Source organism: Ambystoma mexicanum, chromosome 2q, assembly GCF_040938575.1.
Source record: "Ambystoma mexicanum isolate Mex_15411 chromosome 2q, UKY_AmexF1_1, whole genome shotgun sequence".
NCBI classification, from domain to species: domain Eukaryota; kingdom Metazoa; phylum Chordata; class Amphibia; order Caudata; family Ambystomatidae; genus Ambystoma; species Ambystoma mexicanum.
The window spans coordinates 1,412,230,033-1,412,252,253 of NC_090924.1; the positions used below are offsets into that span (position 1 = coordinate 1,412,230,033).

The 22,221-nt window shown below is 50.5% G+C and overlaps 1 protein-coding gene across 2 annotated transcripts in view; it reads left to right on the plus strand.

Moving 5' to 3' along the window:
* The window catches only part of ANKRD28 (ankyrin repeat domain 28), a 1,823,421-nt gene that overhangs the window by 472,170 nt on the left and 1,329,030 nt on the right, over window positions 1–22,221 (plus strand). For both annotated transcript variants that reach the window (XM_069648906.1, XM_069648905.1), the window contains exon 3: window positions 21,847–21,925. In XM_069648906.1, coding sequence (XP_069505007.1) covers window positions 21,847–21,925 — 79 coding nt within the window. The remainder of the gene's footprint in view (window positions 1–21,846; window positions 21,926–22,221) is intronic.

A 22,221-nucleotide genomic window follows, 5' to 3' on the forward strand; every position in this document is an offset into this window, starting at 1 on the left:
TCCCACTAACTGCTGAGATGGCAAGATCGAGGAAATGGGTTTTGGATCGATGTCTTTCCAAAGTAAACTTGAGGTGTGGATTGAGGGAATTGAGCCAGATGTGGAAGGCCTCTATCTCGTGTTCTAAGCCTCGAAATATCACAAAAATGTCATCGATATATCGTCGCCATATAATTAGGTGTGCGAGATACGGATTAGTCTCTGGATAGATGTGTTGGCGTTCGAATGAATCAACATATAGATTGGCGAGGCTGGGGGCAAAGGTTGCCCCCATCGCAGTTCCTGAAATCTGTTGGTAAAATGTGTCTTCAAAGAGAAAAAAGTTCTTGGTCAGTTCTATTTCTGCGAGAGATAAGATAAAATTAGGCGGGACTCCATGGCAACAGATGGCAGAACAAGAGAGTACAGTTCAACAGCTCCAACCAGGGCACCCCCCTGCGGTTCCTTTTTTAGGACAGCGCGGGAGAGGCCAGAACCGCACACGGTGGCAGAACCACCCCCCGCCAACAGTGGTCACACGGAGTCGGGGACAGGGAGCTATACCACCACTCCCTCCCTCACTTATCGTGAACCTTTCCGCCCATATCCTTACCAGACCCGAACAAGAGATTTTACAAAAAGGCTTAGCTTTCGTTCCCACAGCCTGCTATGACCCGTTCCAGACCAGGGTAGAAGTTACTCAAATGATGCGTAAGATACGACTGAGTCAGTATTTTGCAAACCATACCTACGAAGACAAAGATGTGACGGGCCTACGCCCTCCATCACAGTACTTCCCACCGCATTGTGCAAACACCGCAGAATCAGTTACTTTTGAACAGGCATTGCTCAAAAAGATCTCCGAATTTGAATCCACCATTCCATTTATCCATAATAACTGCACCAAACCCCAACTGCTTGCTCTAACAGACTTAGCCAACAATCCAGACATCGTGATAAAACCAGCTGACAAAGGGGGTGCCATTGTCATTATGGATACCACTAAATACATCACAATGGTCACCAACCTACTTGATGACCCAAACAGCTATTGTATTCTACCGAGAGACCCCACTCCATGTTTGCAGGCTCTGATAGCACCGATCATCTACGAGGCAGAAGCTGAGGGACACATTAGCGCTTCGGAAGCTGCTTTTCTGTCCCCTCCCCACCCCCGGATCCCTGCCATGTATGCTCTTCCAAAAATTCACAAAGGGCTTACTCCCCCACCAGGCCGTCCCATTGTTTCAGGAATTAGCTCTGTTCTGGAACCCCTCTTACAATATGTGGATTTCTTTATCAAAGATCAAGTCCCAAAAATGACTAGCTATGTGAAAGACTCCACAAATATGCTGGTTCTTTTAGACACCATCACATACGATCCAGAAACAGAATGGCTAGTTACCATTGATATAGAATCCCTCTACACCCGGATACCGCAGCAGGAAACACTGCACATGCTTAGCAGGTTGTTACACTCAGGTATGGACCTCCATGGAGTCCCACCTAATTTTATCTTATCTCTCGCAGAAATAGCACTGACCAAGAACTTTTTTCTCTTTGAAGACACATTTTACCAACAGATCTCAGGAACTGCGATGGGGGCAACCTTTGCCCCCAGCCTCGCCAATCTATATGTTGATTCATTCGAACGCCAACACATCTATCCAGAGACTAATCCGTATCTCGCAGACCTAATTATATGGCGGCGATATATCGATGACATTTTTGTGATATTTCGAGGCTTAGAACACGAGATAGAGGCCTTCCACATCTGGCTCAATTCCCTCAATCCACACCTCAAGTTTACTTTGGAGAGACATAGATCCAAAACCCACTTCCTCGATCTTGCCATCTCAGCAGTTAGTGGGAACCTGCACTCGAGCGTCTACAAGAAATCTACAGACAGAAACGCCCTGCTCTGTTACTAAAGCTACCACCCCAAGGCACTCAGAGGTAATCTCCCCTTTGGACAGTTCTTACGTTATCGGAGGCTGTGTACACAGACTCCGGTCTACACCAGACAATCTAAACAACTGCAAATACAACTGGCCGAGAGAGGTTACCCCAGGAGGATTATCAAGGACACCTGTAAAAGAGCTAGGAACATTCCACGTTCTATTACCTTACAACAACATACTAAACCACGTGAGTCCAACACTTTCACAGCAGTATTCAGTTTCTCACCCCTGCTGAATAAAATTAAGCGGGAAGTTAAAATACTTTGGCCTATTCTAAATACAGGCGAATCTACCATCCCTGTCCCACGGTTTGCCCTCAAGAGAAGTTGCAACGTGAGAGACAAGGTTGTTAAAACCCTCACACCGGGTCCACCCAGGGATGTCCTCACGCAGGGGACCCTTTGGAATACCCCATCCATCAAAGGCCATGCATCCTGTGGCAATTGCTCCATGTGCGCTCAGACCTCTAGAACCACGCAGATAGAAATAGGTTGGAAAACACCATGGACACAGAACACATTCACCAATTGCAACACCAAGGGCGTCATTTATATGATCACTTGCCCATGCAACCTGAGGTACATTGGAATGACCATTAGGCCAGTTCGAACCCGCATGACCGAACACAAATCATGCATAAGAACGAACAAACTCACTGCACCACTGGTGACTCATTTTACATCTAAAGGACATACTGCGGACCAATTCAAATGGACCATCATTGAAAAAGTCACACCGCCTCGTAGAGGCGGCAACTACCACAATATACTTTTCAAAAGAGAACAGATGTGGATTTATAGACTCAATACCTATTCAGAAGGTCTGAATGAACAAATCCAGTGGCACGAACTAACAGTGTTGTCCTGAATCACCTATCCCGCGCACAGCAATAGTGCTCCTTTGTTTCTAACCTTACTCCTCTAGACATATCATGAGTCCCATGAGGTATACCCTCCTCATACTGCCCAGGGTTCATGAGCAATCTTGACCATCCCATCCGGTCTTTTGTCCCCTTTCCCCTTTCCCTTAAACCAAAATCCCCCCACCCTCTCCCCCATAGTCCCCCCCCTCCCCCCCTTTTTACTCGAGTCCTTCCACATGAGATCGGGCTTCAGCGCCCGATCCTTCGTAATCAAAGCGCGCTTTGCCACTCTTTCGAGAGGCGCATGGGCTTCCTCCGCTGTCTCGGAAAGCTCGAGGCGTTTCCCTGGAGCCAGCTGCGTCATGCCGACGCCGCCGCCGCCTAAACCAGCGTGAGCTCGTTGCTCGCTTCTTTTTATAGGCGGTGGGCCTCATTTCTTAAAACCGCCAGTCTCGAGCTGTACCAGCTCGATACAGCACACGGATTTCACGGAGCCCAGCAGTTGCAGCTTTAAAGGTACGGCACACCCCTAGACACTTATGCTCTATACTCCAACTCATAAAGCCATGTGTTTTTGAGCCATTTCCATCCACACTCTGGTCTTTTTGTTTCCTTCAGGCACATTATCACCAGATTGTGCAGGTATTCGATTCTTCCTCACCAGCATGATGCTGTAAGCAATCCAGTGTCATCCCTCGCCTCCCAGAAAGGCCTTGTGCCTAGAGGTTTTGGCGAAGAGGTAGGTTCAGCCCCCTCCATTTTACTTGCACCAATTTGGGATAGCCCCCCCTTTTTGTGGACCACACAGAGGCTCACTGCTTTCCTGCCCTGCAGTGCACTATTTCTCACACTAGCACACTCGCTGCTCCTCACTACCTAGGCAGCAGCTCATCAGTCACCTGGAGAGACTCGTTGTTTCACGGCCTACCTCCCCCCCCCCCCCTTGTCCCCGTTTTCCTTCACTCTTGGCGTTGAGACCCTACACAGGTGTCCAGGCACCTCCACCATTCCTGCAAACTTCTGACCGCTGTAGTTTTTTGCTCCGACATGCTCTACTCTACGCATGACAAGCACCACCTGTATGTCTGCACACTATTGGTGCTTGTTTTTTATCATTTTTTGATTGCCCCTCTCTTTCTTTCCCCCTCCCTTCTGTCTCCCTACAGGAGACACCAGCATCCCCTTGTTCAGCATCTACCTGAACATTTGGCAAACTTGTTTGCATTTCAAGTCACGGTCCTGAAGAAGATAGTTTGAATCTCCCATGCCATCGAAACCGGTCGACCTCTTTCGGTCATGAGGGCTCTCATGACCTACCCGTGATCTCTCTCACACCAACTAAAGAGACTGTATTCTTTAAAAATTGCTAACTGTAGCACACTCACCTTCACAGAGCGAGCTACACCTTTTTACAAGAGCCATTTTTTAGCCCTACAGCCCTTTGGCTAGGTTTGTTTTATTGCACCCTCCAGTGGTGTCTCCAGCAGTGCTGTTTCACACTCCAACCAAAATGACCTACGGGAATCATTAAAGTTATACATTCTGGATGGAATATAAGCAGTTGACCTGTTTCGCAGGTTGTATCCATGCATTTTAGCAGCCTCAAGATCTAATATACAGTTTTGTTGCACGCTGCCTAACCTGCTGAAGTCTACCACTTTTTAGATGTCCCTGTTGGACTACTCGTGTCTGTCTTCAGACACCGCCACCAGTATAGAAGGTTGAGGGACAGTACTCTCCACTATATCTTTTTAGTAGGCGATACATCACGCGTAACCCAGGGATAGGCACCCCGTCAGGGTCAGGGTGTTCTTCCTTAGGGCAAGGTACGCCGAGTCAGGTGGCCCTCCTTTTCATGTATTTGAGTGTGAGCACTTTAACTCACTTATTTGTTTTGCATACATCTGATGCACCTTGAATACCTTCTTTCCTATAAAACCGTTGTTTTTGTGTTACCATATGTGATTTTGTTAACTGTTAAAAGGACAAACACGGTTGTACCGTGCACCCTAGCTTCATAAGCTCTCCCTGTTGTTTCTGGATGAAACTCCATGGACCCACGAGGAATCGAGGAAAAATGGTAGTCCTGATAAGTACCCAATTTTTAAGTCATTTGGGGGAGTTTAAACGTTCCTAATAAATGTTCCCTATAGGAACTAACGGGACAAAGATCTTGGCCAGAGCCGCGGTTATGAAACATAGGCAGGTAGTACCTGTTTTTCCCCACGGAATGAGGCAGGTATGAGGCACTGCTCTTAATTGGCTGGAATCCTTCTTGGATGGAAGAACTCTATATTGAAAAGTTTCTGGGGAAGTGTGGCATCCCAAGGCTGCACTCAAAACAATCCTTTTCAATCTTTACCTTTTATCCCTTGGCTGCTCTAGTAACTAGATGAGCAGTAATTCTTTATACATTTAGTCTGCAAAAAAAGGAGATCCTGGTAGTGCGATCCCTACAGCAGGATATTCACCTAATCTGGCCAGGAGTTTTGGGTCCTTTCCCTCGGCCTGTACTCTGGTGAAAATTCTAAGCATTCTTGTGAATGAGAACCTTTCCCTGGAACAACAGGTTAGTCAGTTGGGTAAGTCGGGATTCTTTCTGCTCTATCCACTTTGCAAGGGTTTTCCATGTCTGGATCCCTCCTCCCAGAGACGTGCCACGATTGCCCTTGGGCTCGCATGACTAGATTATGTGACTGGAATGTATCTGTGGACGCCTACATTCCAGGTCTATACACTTCAGAGGCGCAGAAGGCAGCAGCCCATTTTCTCACCAACCCAGACAGATGGACCATGTATCTCTGGTACTGATCCCCTTCGATTGTTTGACAGATAAATGGATGAAATTTAAGATGCTATGTATTGTCCATAAGGTCCTGGCTAATAATAGCCCCTAGTTTCTTGAATTCTCCAGCATTGAATCTTTCATGGATTCACATGCTTAGAATATTCCCCGTCGACAGACTGGGAACCCTCGGTACACTTATAAAGCCGTTTCCCATAGGAAAACGTTCGACACTTTTGTGTCCTATCTACGTCGTTTTGGGCCCGCGCATGCATGCCCCACTAGGACACAGCGGTATAAATGCCCCGCCCCCGCGGCTCCCTTCAGATTTCAACTGTCTCCAAAGTAGTGGGAGCACCTCGTGTAGTCTATTTTGTCTAGGTTGTGCTGTTGGAGTTTCTCCTGATGTCAGGAAAAGCGCTGTTCCGCCCGTGCGCTACGTGCGGGTTGAAGGTGTACGAGGGGGACGGACATATGGATTGCATATATTGTCTACACCCTCATCATTCGGCGGACAAGTGCAACATATGTAAGGGCTTCTCCCAGAAGACTCTTAAAGATCGAAGTCGGAGACTTATGGCATGGTTAAACAATGGAGCGGGAGCATACCCGCCTTCGGAGGTGGGCTCCACGTGCAGCGTGGCCTCCGTGTCAAAATCTTCAGGGGCCCCAAGCCGCTCGACATCGTCGGAACCCCCGGTGAAGAAACCACGACCGGCGGTGAAGGAATCATCGAGAAGCCATTCTAAAGACTCTTCGTTGAAGAAAGCCTTGTCATCCTCATCTTTAACGAAGAAAGACAGAAAAGAAAAATCTAAATCCTCCTCGGGCGATCATCATAGGTCGGCCTCGAGTTGAGATGCAGAGAAGCGCAGGTCGAGTTCGGAAAAGGCGGGAACGCCTCAAGGACCTGCACGACCGCTGCCGACGGCAGGGCAGTCGTCGACCACGTCTCTGCCGCTGGCACAATTGGCCTCAACCGTTCTTGGACCGCAGGCAATAACGACGACGATTCCAGCTATTGCTTTGTCGCCGGAGATTCCGCAAGAGGCTTGGCGACCAGAGGCTTACGACCCAGTTTTGCCGGAGACACTACTGCAACAAGAGGCCTTGTCAGTGTCCTCGGGAGATGAGGATGTGAGAATAGCTGGCCCGGCAGACCTCGGGTTGCGAGGGATTACCAGGCCTCTCTCCGGGAGCATTCCGGGGTCTACCCCTCTGCTCAATCTGCAGTCACTCTTGCCGCTGGCGATCTTATCCACGTTGCAAAAGTTGCTGAAGACACTGGACGACAGACTACCTCAAGCAACTCCGGCTAGGTCGATCATCGACGACATGGGCCCGTCTCGTCGGCCACCACAGTGAACCCCCCACGGCATTGCCAGCAATTACAGACCTCTCGGCTCCACGCCGCGAGGAAGGAGAGCTGATGGATTCAGACTCGGACAGTAGAGCCTTATCAGAGGTCTCGCTCTCCCCCTCCAGGGAATCCAACCTGGGAGTCCGAAGCAGAATTAGAAGCCCCGAGAAGCCCGGCTCCGCCGTCTCCCCCGGACAATATTGGGTCATTTCACACCATGATGGCCAAGGCTTGTACAGATTTCGGCCTGGTCCAGGAAGAGGAGAAAAAGGACTGTATTCTTTTCGACCACATGGGAAAGAGAAGGTCGGTGTTTTCAGTACCCATCCTAGATCATGTGTGGCAAGAGGGGCTGCAGACCATGCGCCACCCTTTCTCGGAACCAGGGATAAAAGGTCGGCTAGAGAAAAAAATGAAAGGCTCCAGTCTCTACCCACTAGTGTCTCTCCTCCCAACCAACTCCTGACTCAGTGGTGTTGGCAGCGGCGGCGAGAAAGGCGAGGGCCCAGCTCAAGTGCACGACTCCCCTGGAAAGTGATGCCAGACAGGATGCTTTCGGCAAAAAAGTGCTGTCGGTAGGTGTTACCACAGTAAAAGCGGCCAATTCCCTGGCTATAGTAGCCAGATACGACAGGGAGATGTGGCACCGACTGGCTCTTATGCTGGAGCATCTTCCGGAAGAACATCGTAAGGTGGCGATGTTACTGGTCAGAGAGGGTGAAGAGACCTCCAATCATGCCATAAACATTGCGGTGGACCTCGCGGAATCGGGGTTTAAGCAGGTGAATAATGGTATGGTTCTCCGAAGGCAGGCATGGCTAAAATGCACCAACTTCTGACCAGAGGTGCAATACAAGGTACTGGAAATGCCTTTTGAGGGAGACCTTCTATTCGGTGAGAAGGTAGACGAGGCCCTGGAGGGCATGAAAGAGGACTCGGACACGGCGCGTTCTTTGGGGGCTCTTCAAAGTGGTTGAAGTTTCCGGTCTTTTCGTCCCTTCAGAGGAGCATCGGGAAATTCCAGATTCTCGGTATCGAGAGACAGATCCTTCAATAGGCCAGCATACCCCTCTCAGGGATACAGACGGGCTTCTCAAGCGGCAAAACGGCGCCGGGACTACCAGGCCCCCAAGAAGAAAACAGGTTATTCGTCGACGAGGGATAAGCAAACCAAAGACCAGCAATGACGGGCATTGGAACGTTTTGGGAGGAAGGGTATCGTGCTACATCAACGAATGGGAGCAGATAACGGATCAATGGGACACTGTAAGATACGGACATTCCCTGCAATTCAAAAGCAACCCTCCGCACATTCCACCGGAGTTTGCAGCTCAACCCCATCTGAGCGTGTTGCAGCAGGAAGTAGCACTTATGCTACAGAAAGGTGCTATAGAATTGGTTCCGTCGTCAGAGGGGTCAAGGGGTTTATTCCCGATACTTTGTGGTGAAAAAACCCAACGGAAAGTGGTGTCCTATTCTAGGCCGGCGCGATCTAAACAAATCGTTGAAAAGCCTAAAATTCAAGATGCTCACGCTTCAAGAAGTGATACGGTCAGTCCAAGAAGGGGACTCTCTGGACCTGCAGGATGCGTACTTCCACATACCAATGTGTCAGCGACACAAAAAGTTCCTAAGGTTTGTGGTAGGGCGGACTCACTATCAGTACACAGTACTTCCCTTTGGGCTGAAATCCTCTCCCAGAAAGTTCACGAAATGCTTAGCCCCGGTGGCATCCCGGCCGAGAAGACAAGGCCCTTATGTATACCCGTATCTCGATGGTTGGTGAGGGGGTCCTCCCCTATGTTGACTCGCACAAGTTTTCAGGCCACCATGCACCTCTTACAGCGGCTGGGATTTGCGGTAAACTTCGTGAAATTCTTGTTAACGCCGTCGAGAAGCTTGGTCTTCCTGGGCGCACAGTTCGAGACCCAGTCAGGGTTAGTGAGGCTATCTCTCGACAGAATCACCAAACTCAATCGATTGGCAGGTCAGCTGAAAATCAATACCAGACCGTCATTGAGAAAAATGTCACTTCTGGGCGCTATGGCGTCCTGCATTCCTCTGGTGGGCAACTGCCACCTGTTCATGAGGCCGGTGCAAGAGTTTCTGGCGGACCGATGGACGCAGGCCACAGGGCTCTGGTCGGACAAACTGACCGTCGACGACAACTAGCTCCTACTAGCTCTTCAGTGGTGGAGAAGCTTCCAGAATCTATCCAGATGGGTACTCCTACAGCTGCCGGAATTTCGGCTAACCATAGTGACGGAAGCGTCCCTGACAGGCTGGTAAGCACACATGGGCACTCTACAAACGCAATGTCGTTGGTCTCGGAGGAGAGCAGTGCGCTGGGCCCTGAAGTCGTTCCTGCCGCACATCAGAGGGTCCATAGTGAGAGTATTGACAGACAACACAACGGCAATATTTTATTTGAGGAAGCAAGGGGGCACGCAATCCAGAACCCTCTCTTCCGAGGCTCAGAAGGTGTGGCACTGGGCTCTGAAACACGATATATCCATCGTAGCTCATCTTCTGGGGGTGAGGAACGAGCAAGCAGACTCGCTCAGCAGAAATATGGACCAAATTCACGAATGGGAGATAGACAGCGTTCAGTTGTTGAAAGTCATCGAGAAATGGGGACGGCCTCCGCTGGACCTCTTCGCTACGAAGAACAAGACGTGCAAAACGTATGCCAGCAGGTGGCCACAGGAAGGCTCGCTGGGCGAAGCGTTCTCCTTTCCGTGGATAGACAAGTTCCTCTACGCTTTCCCTCCGTTCCCTCTGATACGGAGAACTCTACAGTGGATACGCAGGTACAGGTGCCGGGTCATCCTAGTGGCACCGTGTTGGCCGAGGCAGCCGTGGTTTTCCGACCTGCTTCACCTATCACTGGATCAACCAATAACGTTCCCGAAGGTTCCCAATCTCCTGTCCTGGAGCGAGGGAACAGTGTCGCATCACAATCCAGACGGTCTCAATCTCACAGCTTGGCTCCTGACTTTTCAGAATTTGGTGCCTTGAGCATTTCGTCGGACTGGCGGAGGATCCTGCCGGCAGTGCGAGCCCCTTCCACCAACAAGTCGTACAAGTGTAAGTGGAAGAGGTTCTGTACATGGTGTCAAGGACAGACGGGAGTGCAACCTCGAAGGATTACTCCGGAACAGCTCCTGCCATATCTGCTACACCTAGCGAAGAGCGGATTATCCTTTTCATCAATAAAGGTGCACCTGGCGGCCATCTCTAGGTTCACGAGGAGAAGGAAGTTGTCTCCCTTGTTAAGTGACAGGTTGGTGAAGCACTTCATGAGGGGTTTGTTCCGGACGATCCCTCCGGTTAAACGCTTTCCACCAACGTGGAGCCTGAATATGGTGCTAGCAGGGTTAATGAAACCACCCTTTGAACCAATGGCCACGTCGTCGATGAAGTTCTTGTCATGGAAAGTGGCCTTTCTCATAGCTATAACATCAGCTAGGCGGATCTGGGAGTTGCAAGCGTTGGTCATAGACCCTCCGTACCTAAGGTTTTCTTAAGGACAAAGTGGTTCTGTCAACGAATCCTCGTTTCATTCCAAAAGTTCCTACGGCTTATCATAAGCACTCTTCTATTGTCCTGCCCACCTTTTTCGCGACTCCCTCATCGGCTGCGGAAAAAAGTCCTGCATACCTTGGACGTCAAGAGAGCTCTAAAATGTTACCTTCATCGGACTCAGCAATTTAGATCTACGCACCAACTCTTCGTTGCATATGGTCCTTCGGCAAAAGGAAAAGCAATTTCAAAGCAGGGACTGGCCCGATGGGTCTCGTCGACTATTGCCTTCTGTCATTCAAAAGCCGGAAAACCGCTTCAAGGGCGTCCGAGAGCTCATTCCACAAGGGCAACTTAGTCGTCGACGGCGTTGTGGGCAGGAATCCCGCTCAGACATTTGCCAGGCGGCGCCATGGTCAGTGCCTCACACATTTACCCGCCACAACTGCCTCGAAAGGCAGCATACGGACGAAATACAAATGGGAAGAGCAGTTGTGCGCCATCTGTTTCAATAAGGTAAGCCCTTTTCAAGATGGGTCTGTGCTTAATTTGACATATGTGAATGTATATAAGGATGTGTATATATATATTTATATTTGTGTATATAGGTATTGATCTGTGCATGTACTGTTGCGCATTTTAAATTGGCATCCTACGTAAGCGTGGTTTGCTAGACATATGCTTGGGAGGTTACTGGATTGCATTCACACCTCCTCTTTTTCAGGATCACTGCTGTGCATTCTATTCTAAGCATGTGAATCCAATGCTGGAGAAGGGAATAGTTTCTTACCTGTAACTCCATTTCTCCAGCATTGGTAACTTTTATGGATTCACATGCGCCCGCCGGCCTCCCCGGAATGTAATCGTCTTGTATATCTAAGTTTCACCCCATTCTGCTTTGGAGGGCTCGAAATCTGAAGGGAGCCGCGGGGGCGGGGTATTTATACCGCTACGTCCTAGTGGGGCATGCGTGCGCAGGCCCAAAACGACGTAGATAGGACACAAAAGTGTCAAACGTTTTCCTATGGGAAACGGCTTTATAAGTGTACCGAGGGTTCCCAGTCTGTCGACGGGGAATATTCTAAGCATGTGAATCCATGAAAGATACCAATGCTGGAGAAATGGAGTTACAGGTAAGAAACTTCCCTTCTACTGTACACATCCCAGTAGCGAGGACCATTTTCTCTGGAATTCCTTCTCGCAGTATGTTTGGGATGTCGATTCACATTTCTCCTCTTTAAAAAAAAATAATTTTAATAGTTTGTACACAAACCTTTAAAATGACAAAGCACATGTCAATCTTTGACGCAATCCTTCATCCCCCTTCATACCCTTAAAGGCTCACTAACAACCTCATGATTGTTAGTTAATTTAGACAGTGTTGGGTCTAATTTCAACAAACTTTCAATCTCCGCTAACAGAAACGTTAAAGGAATTAGTAATTTCATGTCCGTGCCATTGAACATTTTCTGCCACCATTCATCAGCACACACAAGCAGGGATGGTTTTCACTCCAGGGTCTCAAATGGGTTGTTCTCAAGGGCCGCAATTTTCCACAAAACGCCAGATGTTTAAGGGTCTCAAGTTCTAATGTGCAAAATCAACAAAATGTATTTGTCTGCATTACTTGACCATACACAAAGGCGCTCTTTGGTCTTAAAGGCATTCAGACGAAAAAGCATGAACAATCTCCTTACGTTTGAATCTGGAACAAATGTACGTATCTTTGGAGTTCATTAAAGCCCATAGCTTCAATCGGTGCATTGACCATCAGTTTATTTGCCGCTCTCTTTGAACAGGTCTAATCCCAGTCCGCCCGCAAGATTTTTAACTTGGCTGCATTAGGATTTTCGTGTAGCATTTCCCACTCAATGTCAAACTCCACTAGCAAGTTTTCACATCGATTGACCCACATCGAAAAAAATGTAATTTCTGTCTGAAGTGATTTCATGAAAAATTTGGAATTGCAGAATTTTCACGCAAGCTCTAGTTTTACGATATAAGGATAGGAGATTCCAACTAATTCTGGCTGTGGAGCGATTTAAGTGCTAACTCATCTTATACATGCTATTGACACGCCTTTTGGTAGACCCAGTATCCTTGACCAATAGATGTTTTCTAGTGTTGGCCAGAGCGCATGTGAGCAGCCTAGTGCATTTTAGGCTCATATGATAAAATCGGAGCCACTTTTTGGTGGTATTAATTCAGCACCGGTTTTAAGGAGAACTTTCCAAATTTTTTATTTAGAACACACGCATGGCTAGACAGTTGCCGACACTTCCTCTTAGTTTCTAGTGTCCATCTCTCCTTTAGGTCGGTCGTGAAGGCTTAACTCGTTTGTAAATCTGTTGTCTCAAGCACTCCTACCTTTAGCGTCATGTGCCATGAAGGCACATTGGTGGCACTTAGTGCACTGTATATCTGTCATTAATATAAACACAGAGTCGTGTCTTGGGGCTCATAAATCCTGTGTTGCAATTTTAATGGGGATCTGCAGCGAGTAAGTCTTTGCTCCTGGAACCGAAATGGATGTAACAGTGCAGCCTTGGAAAAATATATTAGAAGCTGCTGCCACCAGCCAGTCAGTTATGTGAGCAACCTGGGGGTATTCTCCCATGAAGACCCAGAGAGTCCTCTATTCAGGTGGCCAGGGGAGGACCATCGCTCTTGGATACCAACCCTGGGGGTGGATGAGTGAAGGAGGATCTCCTGGGTAGCGGAGTTCGGGGTTGTTCTCGTGGGAATACTCTGGGAAAGACGCAGCATTCTAACAGGGCGTTATAGGAGGAAATCCCGGATGTCTTTATGCCATTATATTGATTCCTGTCACCCAAACCCAGGTCTCATTTTCCCCTCATCCATGACCCAAGGGGTAGGAAGGAAAGAGGCAGGCACCCTAGGGGCAGAAAGAAGAAAAAACAAATAAGACGGAGATGGGATATTGATATTAATATCCATTCGCCCCTGTCGATCCCCTAATGACATTTCAATAAATAAATTCAAGAAAAGCCCAACCTACTCGCCCGCAACCTTTATGGGGTATTACCACACCCATTCAATCTCCCTCTCCCCATTTCCAACTAATACTGAGACTAGGAGGAGGCAACTAAGATCAGTAGAGATTACCCATATGAATAACGAGGGGGAAAGTAAGGGAAACCTACCCTAGAAAGAACTCCCTTTGTCCCATTAATAGTCAGGCAGGGTCAAGCCTTCAAATAGCAACTACTCACACCTGACTCCACTTCACTAGTTTGCTCACTATAAAAGGTGTGGTCTTGCACAAAGAAATGAGCAAGCTGGGGATGCAGTGTGGACCGGAGGAGCCCACGTGAAGAGGTAAGCAGGAGCTGCAGACTGGAGGAGGACGGCGGCATGTGGATTAAGGGCTGCAGCGTGGCGAGGGATCCTTGCCTCCAGGGAAGCGCAACCTGCATACTGCCGGTCAGGTTCACGAGAGTGCTTGTTTCCTTGGGGCCAGTGCCGACGTCAAAGTTGCCTGAGGGGCAGGTGGTGAGACCCTAACCTCAACCCCGCCGCCTTTCCTGGAGGAACTGCCTCTCAACGCGATGTTGCCTGGTGAGTTTCGTGGAGAATGAACTCAGTGTGTGTTTCGATGAGAGCTGATCGGAAGAAAGGCACGCACAGTAAAATCGGCACGGAATTGCAAGGAGTGTAAAAGCTTTAAGTGCAGCAAGCACTGGAAAGTATAAAAGTGAAAGGGCAGAGCAGAAAGTAAAGCAGATCGGAGCGGATAGTGAGCAAAAGTCCGATTGGAAAGATAGAAAGTTAAGAAAAGCACAAGGGTGCAAGTTGCCCGTGATGGAGAAGAGAGGGGCACGGGAAGAATCAAGGAAAGCTGCCAGGGGCATGATAAAAAGGAAAACAGAAAAGAGGGTGCAAGGTAGCATGAGAAGAGTAAATGACAAGTGCAAGGGACATGATAAGAAAAGCAAGAACAAACTGCAAGTGTGCAGGGAAAGGAAAGAAGTAGTAAAGGGTTGTTGGAAGCATCTGAAGTGAAAAAGGAAACCGAGAGGGGGCAAAGGGACAGAGTCGGTCACGCTCAGGAAAAGCAAAGAGCCTTGCTTTTCGAAAGCTTCTGATTCTACTCCATGAAAGGATGGTGTAGGAAAAAGATTGTCAATAAGGAAAAGGTACATCCTGACCAGCTGAATTTGTGTTATGAATGAGAGGGGCCTAAACCTGGGGAAGGGCACCCTGTGAAATCAAGAAGGAACAGTGATGTATTAGGTTTTGTGTTTGAAAGTTGAGAGGCCTAAGCTTTGGGAAGGGAACCCTGAGATGCCTATCCAAAGAAAGCATCCTGTTAAGTGATTTGGTGTTTAAAAGTTGGAAGGGGGCCTGTGCTTGGTGAAGGGAACCCTAAGAGGCCCAACTAAGTTGAAAGCGTGTTTGCTTTCTTTCTAGTGTTGTAAGGATTGAAGCGAGGGGAAGGGAACTCCAAGAAGCTTATAAAAGAAACTGTTAGATTCCTTCCATTGTGTTTTGAAACTTGAATACGCTCAAGCTTGGGGAAGAGAAGCCCAGGGAACTCGAAAGACACTGAAGGCAGTTGGAAAAATTACAAGAGCCCAGTGGAGAACGTCTTACGAACATCCCTGTTGAGTGAACTCATGTGTGTGACATTTGCCAAACAGCATCTGCTGAGAAGACCATCTGAAATCAACTTTGGTTTCCCCCTTCTTGTTTTACCACTGTTTTTCCTTTTTAAAAGACTTCCTATCACATTTGTGTACATAGTGAGGGCAAGCATAGGTTTAGACACACACTTTTATTTTGGACTATTGGACAAAAGACGGCCATTAGAAACATCAGTTAAGGGAATTACCCCTTGGCATTAGTGCCACTCAGGCATTACACCAACACACAAACCTTAGTAAATAAAGGTTTTCAAATAATCCTTTTTGAGTCTGTGTTCTCTTGATACCATACAAAAGCAGGTTCATGTTTTTCCTACTTGTTAATTTTTACCATGCACCTTCACAATACAGAAAGTGGTGCACAATCCTGTGTCTCAAATCTTGTCCCATGGGCATCCTATTCGGATAGAGCTGCTGATTGCTCTTTGATGTACAAACAAAAAATGCAGTTTCAGTTCTCCAGCATGGGGTCTGGCATGGATTCACATGCTCATGAATATTCCCCGTCGTCAGGCTGGGAATCCTCGGTAAAGAAAAAATCAACTGCCCTCTCCCTAAGCCCCGCCTCTGGCAGCCATCCTCAGATTTTTACCGCATGCTCAAGTGTTGGGAGTCCTCGTGCTTTAGCTCTCGAGTTTTTGCTGCGTTTTTGCACTTTTTCAGGAGATTTTCTCATTTTTTCGGTTTAATCGAGCCTCAAGCTCCACCGTTTCTACTTCCGATAACGGGGACCCGTTTCGGAATTCTTCCACACCCCTCAAGGGTGAAGTTTTCGTCCAGTTTTACGCTTCTTGGAGGATTCCGGAAGATCTGCGGCCTACCTCAACGGACATGGCCAAGGACAAGGGAAGCTCGACACCCGGATCCAAGCTGTTCAGGTGCTGCCCTGGATGCGGATTGCAGAACGTTTTCAAGGAGGACGAGCACTCGCGTTGTCTCTGTCTTCATGAGGACAAGACTCGCGTGGAGAAGGACTGTGAGTTCTGCAAGAACCTTTCGGAACGGACCAAACAAGACCGTCGTTCCCGCCTCGCCGCCTGGCTGGAGAAGGGCACAGCAGGTGAGAAGGCAGAGAAAAAGTCTGAGCGGGCTTCTAAGTCCTGTGAGGGCGCCCCGGCGACGGGGGCCCAACAAAAGGGCAAGCACCGCGAATCTGCGGGCACTGGGAACGCCGAAAGGTCGGGCTCTTCGGCTGCCAGGCAGGGCGCTACTTCCCCGGCACGTTCGACCACGAGCCAGCGCTCTGGTTCGGGGAAGAGGAAGTCCAAGAACCCGGGTAAGCCGCTGGAGCGGACCCGGTCGATCTCCTAGGGGGAGCGAGGCGCTGACCCTCCCCCCAAGGCGAAGGCCCAGGACGCACCTGAGGTGGTGAGGGCTTTGATCCTTCCAGCAAAGGCCTCTGTCGAAGTGGTCGCTGCGAGACCGGCTGAGACTACGCCAGTGGAAACGGCCTCTGGGCCCAGAGTATCCCTGCCACTGCGGAGGGAGTCCTCTTTCCAGCCCATCATTAAGACCCCCGTGAAGCCCCCGGCGGAAAAAGAGGGGGGGCGGTGGCCATTACAGACTCGGAATCAGCCTCTGAGGAGGAGCTGGTGGAAGCAGATAAGGGCCTCAACGAGAGGTCCATAGGCCTCAACGAGAGGTTCGAGAAGGTTCGATCCCATTGGACGGTCCCCGCTGATGTGATCGAAGATAGCAACGATGGCGACGTAGAGGGCCCAGTGGAACGGCCATCCCGTCCGTCGCAGCCATTACCGAGCCCCAGGATAGCTCGGCGGCCATTTTGTTGGCAATCCAAGCCTTATGTACAGAGATAAAGACGAGATTACCACTGACCCTGACGGAGAATCCAGAACTGGCCCCGTCAGGAAGCCCACCGAACAAGCGGAGGAGAGTCCACCCCGCTCCGCCCTTCGTGGCTGCGAGACCTGTGGACCCCTCGTCCTTGCCGGACCCTAGAGAGGATATCGCGACGGACACAGCGACGGGGACGGACGATGATGGCGGCGATGACACAGCGGACATCCCGTCATCAATTCCTCCCCCGGGCTTCCCCAGCCGACGAAATCGGCTCTTTCCACGCCATGATAACCAGGGCATCCGAGCTCTTCCAGCTCTGCTCTGAAGAACAAAAAAGGAAGGGTTTCTGTACCAACGACGAGAGGCCAAGAGGAAGACGGCCCTCGCGGTGCCTTTGCTCGACGACATCTGGAACAAGGGGCTTGCTGTCCTCAAGAACCCTTCCACGGCACCCGCCAAGAGGGACAGCTACGAGAAGAAGTACCGAGTCCCCGATGCCACCCCCTTGTGCCTCAGGGCCCAGCCCACACCAGACTGTCGTCTCGGCAGCGGCTAAGAAGGCAGCGGGTGCGGCTGCTTCAACTTCCACTTCCCAGCCGGACAGCGAGGGCAAGAAGTTGGACTCCATGGGGTGACGACAATTAAGGCGGCCAATGCCTTAGCGATCGTGGCCCGCTACGACAGGGAGCTCTGGTTCAAGATAGCTCCCCTGCTAGACTTCCTACCTGACGACAAGAGGACGGAGGCCCTAGAAATTCTGCAGGAAAGCGAGGTGGCATCGGATCACGCCATAACGGTGGCAACGGACATTACCGATACCGGATTTCGCCAACTGGGCAACGGAGGATGGCTCAAGGTGACAGACTTTTGCCAGGATGTCCAGATCAGAGTGTTGGACATGCCGTTCAACGGCAACAACCTCTTTGGTAAGGCGGTGGACGAGTCTCTACAGGCCATCAAGACCGACTCGGGGACGGCCCGGGCCTTAGGGGTGCTTCAACAGCGACGGCCCTTTCAGAGCTCCGGAGGCAGACAGGGAGCCTCCAAAGGTTCCAGCGGTGGCTCCTCCACTTACCGCCAGGCGGCCCGCTCCTCTTCCCAGGAGGCCTACAGAGGTCGCGGCAAGCAAGGGGGATCCCGCCGTCGGCAGCAAGGCCGCCTCCAAGCAAGACTGACCCGGCCGGGTTGTCGGGCCCCCACCGAAGCACCCCAGTGGGTGGCCGGCTGACGAAGTTTGTCAGTGTGTGGGAGTCCACCTCCACCGACCGTTGGGTGTTGGACACCCTGGCCAACGGGCACTCGCTGGAATTCCAAAAGAAGTGCCCTCGCATTCCTGCCGTGGCCAGGCTGGAAAATCACGTCCCTCAACTGCTGTTGGAGGTAAGGGCGATGCTCAAGAAAGGTGCCATCGAGCTCGTCCCCAGAAGGCTCCGGGGCTCCGGAGTGTACTCAAGGTACTTCCTTGTCAGGAAGAAGACAGGCGGTTGGCACCCATCCTGGACCTGCGTCGCTTAAACAAGTACATCAAGGCGCAGAAATTCAGGATGGTCACCCTCCAGCACGTGCTGGGACGGCTGGAGGAAGGCGACTTCCTGTAGTCTTTGGACCTGGAGGATGCTTACTTCCAAATCCCTATTCTAAAAAGGCACAGGAAGTTCCTCAGGAGTCGTGGTTCAGGGACTCCACTACCAATTCTGAGCCCTACCGTTCGGATTAAAGTTGGCACCCAGGGTTTTCACCAAGTGCCTGGCACCAGTGGCGGCACGGCTGCGGCTGCAGGGGATCCACGTTTACCCCTCACCGGACGACTGGCTAATCTGGGCAAGGACAAGGGAACTCGCCGTCGAACACACGGCGAGGACCGTCTGGTTGCTCACGGAGCTGGGGTTCGCCATCAACTACCCCAAATCCCACCTAGTTCCATCGCAGATAGCACTGTTTCTGGGAGCAAAGTTCAGAGGAGAGGACCAAGACCATCCTGGGCAAGGTGCGGCGCCTGCTAGCCACGGAGTGGTCAGGGTGAGGTCCATCAAGTCCCTCCTCGGGATGATGTCCTCATGCATCTATCTTGTACCCCTTTGCAGACTTCGGATGCGTCTGCTACAGGAGTTCCTCGACGCGCGCTGGTTTCAGGCGACGGGCTGTTTCGAGGACAGGATCCCTCTCGACGAGGAGTTCCGTCGGGCTATCTTATGGTGGGGCATCCGTGCTCACCTCATGACAGGCACAGAATTTCAAATCCCTGCGTTTCAGGAGACGTTGACGACAGACGCCTCTCTGGAGGGTTGGGGGGCCCACACCGGAGACCTCCACGCAAGAGGCCTTTGGCTCCCGGAGGAGAGGTCTCTCCACATCAACATTCAGGAGCTTCGAGCAGTGTTCTGGGCTCTCAAGTCGTTCCTTCCGTCCCTCAAGGGCAAGGTGGTGAGGATCTTCACCGACAATACCACCACGATGTTCTATATGCGGAAGGAAGGAGGCACCAGATCCCCAGCCCTATCCAAGGAGGCCCAGGGGATGTTTCTGGTTCCCTTCCACCTGGCAGGAATAAAAAACGCCATCGCTGACTCACTCAGCAGGGAGCTGCGCTTGTGCCACGAGTGGGAACTGCGCCAGGATCAAGTGGATCGACTCTTCCAACGATGGGGCAAACCCCGGATCGACCTGTTCGTGATGGCGACGAACTCCAAGTGCCAGAGGTCCGCCAGCAGGTTCCCACAGCCGAGGAGCATGGGCGATGCTTTCTCGTTCCCTTGGGACGGCCTGTTTCTTTACGCGTTCCCTCCGTTGCCGTTGCTGCTCCGCCTCATCAACCAGCTCAAGAAGTCCAGGTGCAGGATGATCCTCGTCGCACCGGCGTGGCCGAGGCAGATCTGGTTCCCGGACCTTCTGGACATGTCAACGTCCCCGCCAGTCAGGCTGCCGGTGGACGCGGATCTTCTCTCCAGAGAAGGAGGCGCCATTCTCCATCACGACCCACAGTCGCTGAACTTGCAGGCCTGGCTCCTGCAGCACTAGAGTTTAGAGGGTACGATATCCCGGCTGATTGCAGAGAGGTTCTTGCAAAAGCCAGGGCATCATCAACTCTCAAGTGTTACGATCATAAATGGAAGAGGTTCTTTGTCTGGTGCCGTGCACAGAAGATTAACCCTCTGCGGATTACGGCCCCTCAAGTGCTGCCGTACCTACTGTCGCTGGCCAAAGCTGGACTGGCTCACGCCTCCATAAAAATACATCTGGCTGCCATCTCCCGATATACCAGGACTACGGGACGAGTGTCCTTGTGGTCTCATCGCCTGGTGAAGGAATTTATGAAGGTTCTATTCCGATCATTCCCACCGGTGAAGGCTCCTGCCCGGCGTGGGAGCTTAATGTGGTGCTGACCAGGCTCATGGGAGCCACATTCGAGCCTATGCATTTGGCGCCTTTGAAATTCCTGTCATGGAAGACAGCGTTCCTCGTGGCCATCACCTCTGCACGACGAGTGGGAGAGATTCAGGCCTTATCTTGCAAGCCTCCATACTTGACTTTTCATGACACAAGGATGGTGCTGAGGACGCACCCCTCCATGCCCCTTCGACGCCGGCCGAGAGGACTTTGCACTCGCTGGATGTAGCTAGAGGGCTGAAGTTCTACGTGGACCGCACAAAGAGTTTTCGGAAGACGTCACAACTGTTTGTGAACTTTGGGTCTGTGAATCAAGGGAAGGCTCTCTCGAAGACTTCCATTTCCAGATGGCTCTCCGGCTGCATCATGCGTTGTCACCGGTTCGCAAACCGACCACTGCCCGGCCGTCCGAGAACCCATTCGACCAGAGCGATCGCTGCTACCACGGCGTTCCTGTCTGGTGTGCCCCTGCTGGACATCTGCAGGGCTGCTACATGGAGATCGACGCACACCTTCACAAGATTCTACTGCGTCGATCGGGACTCCAGGGAGGAGTCCAGAGTCGGCCAAGCAGTGCTGCGCAACCTGTTCGCTTAAGGTGAGCCTGGTGAGGAGGTAAGAGATGCTTAATGTTGAGTTGTTGTATTGCTTAATGTTGAGCCTGTTGCCACCTCCCGTGGTTGTGCATGTGTATACTCCATGGATTCTTTCATTTATGAGCATGTGAATCCATGCCAGACCCCATGCTGGAGAAGGAACAAGTTACTTACCTGTAACTGTTGTTCTCCAGCATGGGTCTTGCATGGATTCACATGCGAACCCTCCCACCTACCCCTCTGCGGCTCTTCACTTGGTCATACTGCCACTTGGCGTGCTACCAAATCTGAGGATGGCTGCCAGAGGCGGGGCTTAGGGAGAGGGCAGTCATTGGCTGGGGGCAGTATGACCCAGAGATCAGTGATTGGTTACTACTAAGAAAGACAGATCAGAAACGAAACTGATACTGATTTTTTCTCTTTACTGAGGATTCCTTGCCTGATGGGGAATATTCATGAGCATGTGAATCCATGCCAGACCCATGCTGGAGAACAACAGTTACAGGTAAGTAACTTGTTCCTGCAGCTTCCCTCATTCTAATCAGTCAATTGGGTCGTGGTAGAATTTCTGGTTTTGCAACTGATCAGTTCGGACCTTTTAAACCGGCAACGACTTTACAAATGATTATGGTGCCCCAAATATTTGATTAGATTGGATAAAGGCAACTGACGAGGATATGGGTCAGATTAATTGAAACAGCGATTTATATCTTTAGTTTTGTTTACTTTTCATTGCCTCATTCTTTAATGGGTTTCAACTTGTATTAGCTAGTCGATGGTGCTGTCACACTGTGTACATTGTGTTCAGTTGTCCTGATTATCATCAGGTTTATGAACATTTGAAGTGGGGTTTTTGAAGGTAGATTTGCAATGATGCTCAGTTGCTTTTCTCATTTTAGACTGAATTTCATTTCTCATTTTCTCCCCTAGGATAATGAGAAGAGGACCCCGCTACATGCTGCTGCCCACCTGGGGGACGCTGAAATTATTGAACTCCTCATTTTGTCTGGTAAGTATAGTTGCCTTTTGTTGGAGGTCTGCCTCTGCAATTTTCAGGGTCGCCCGGTGCTTTTCCTGATCTGAAAGACTAGGCCCGTTAGTGGTGCGAGATGGAAAGTGCAAAATAGCTTTGCTGTTGTGTTGGTGTTTGCAGACCGGAAGTACTATGAGCCCTGCGTTGCTCTCTAGGTGTTCTGGGTCAAGAGCAGAAAGGCACTAGTGTCTAGAGGGAAGGCATGTGTGCCTCTGGTGCTGGGCTGCATTAGCCGGCACTTTGATATGCAGGTTGATTATAGCGCTACTGCT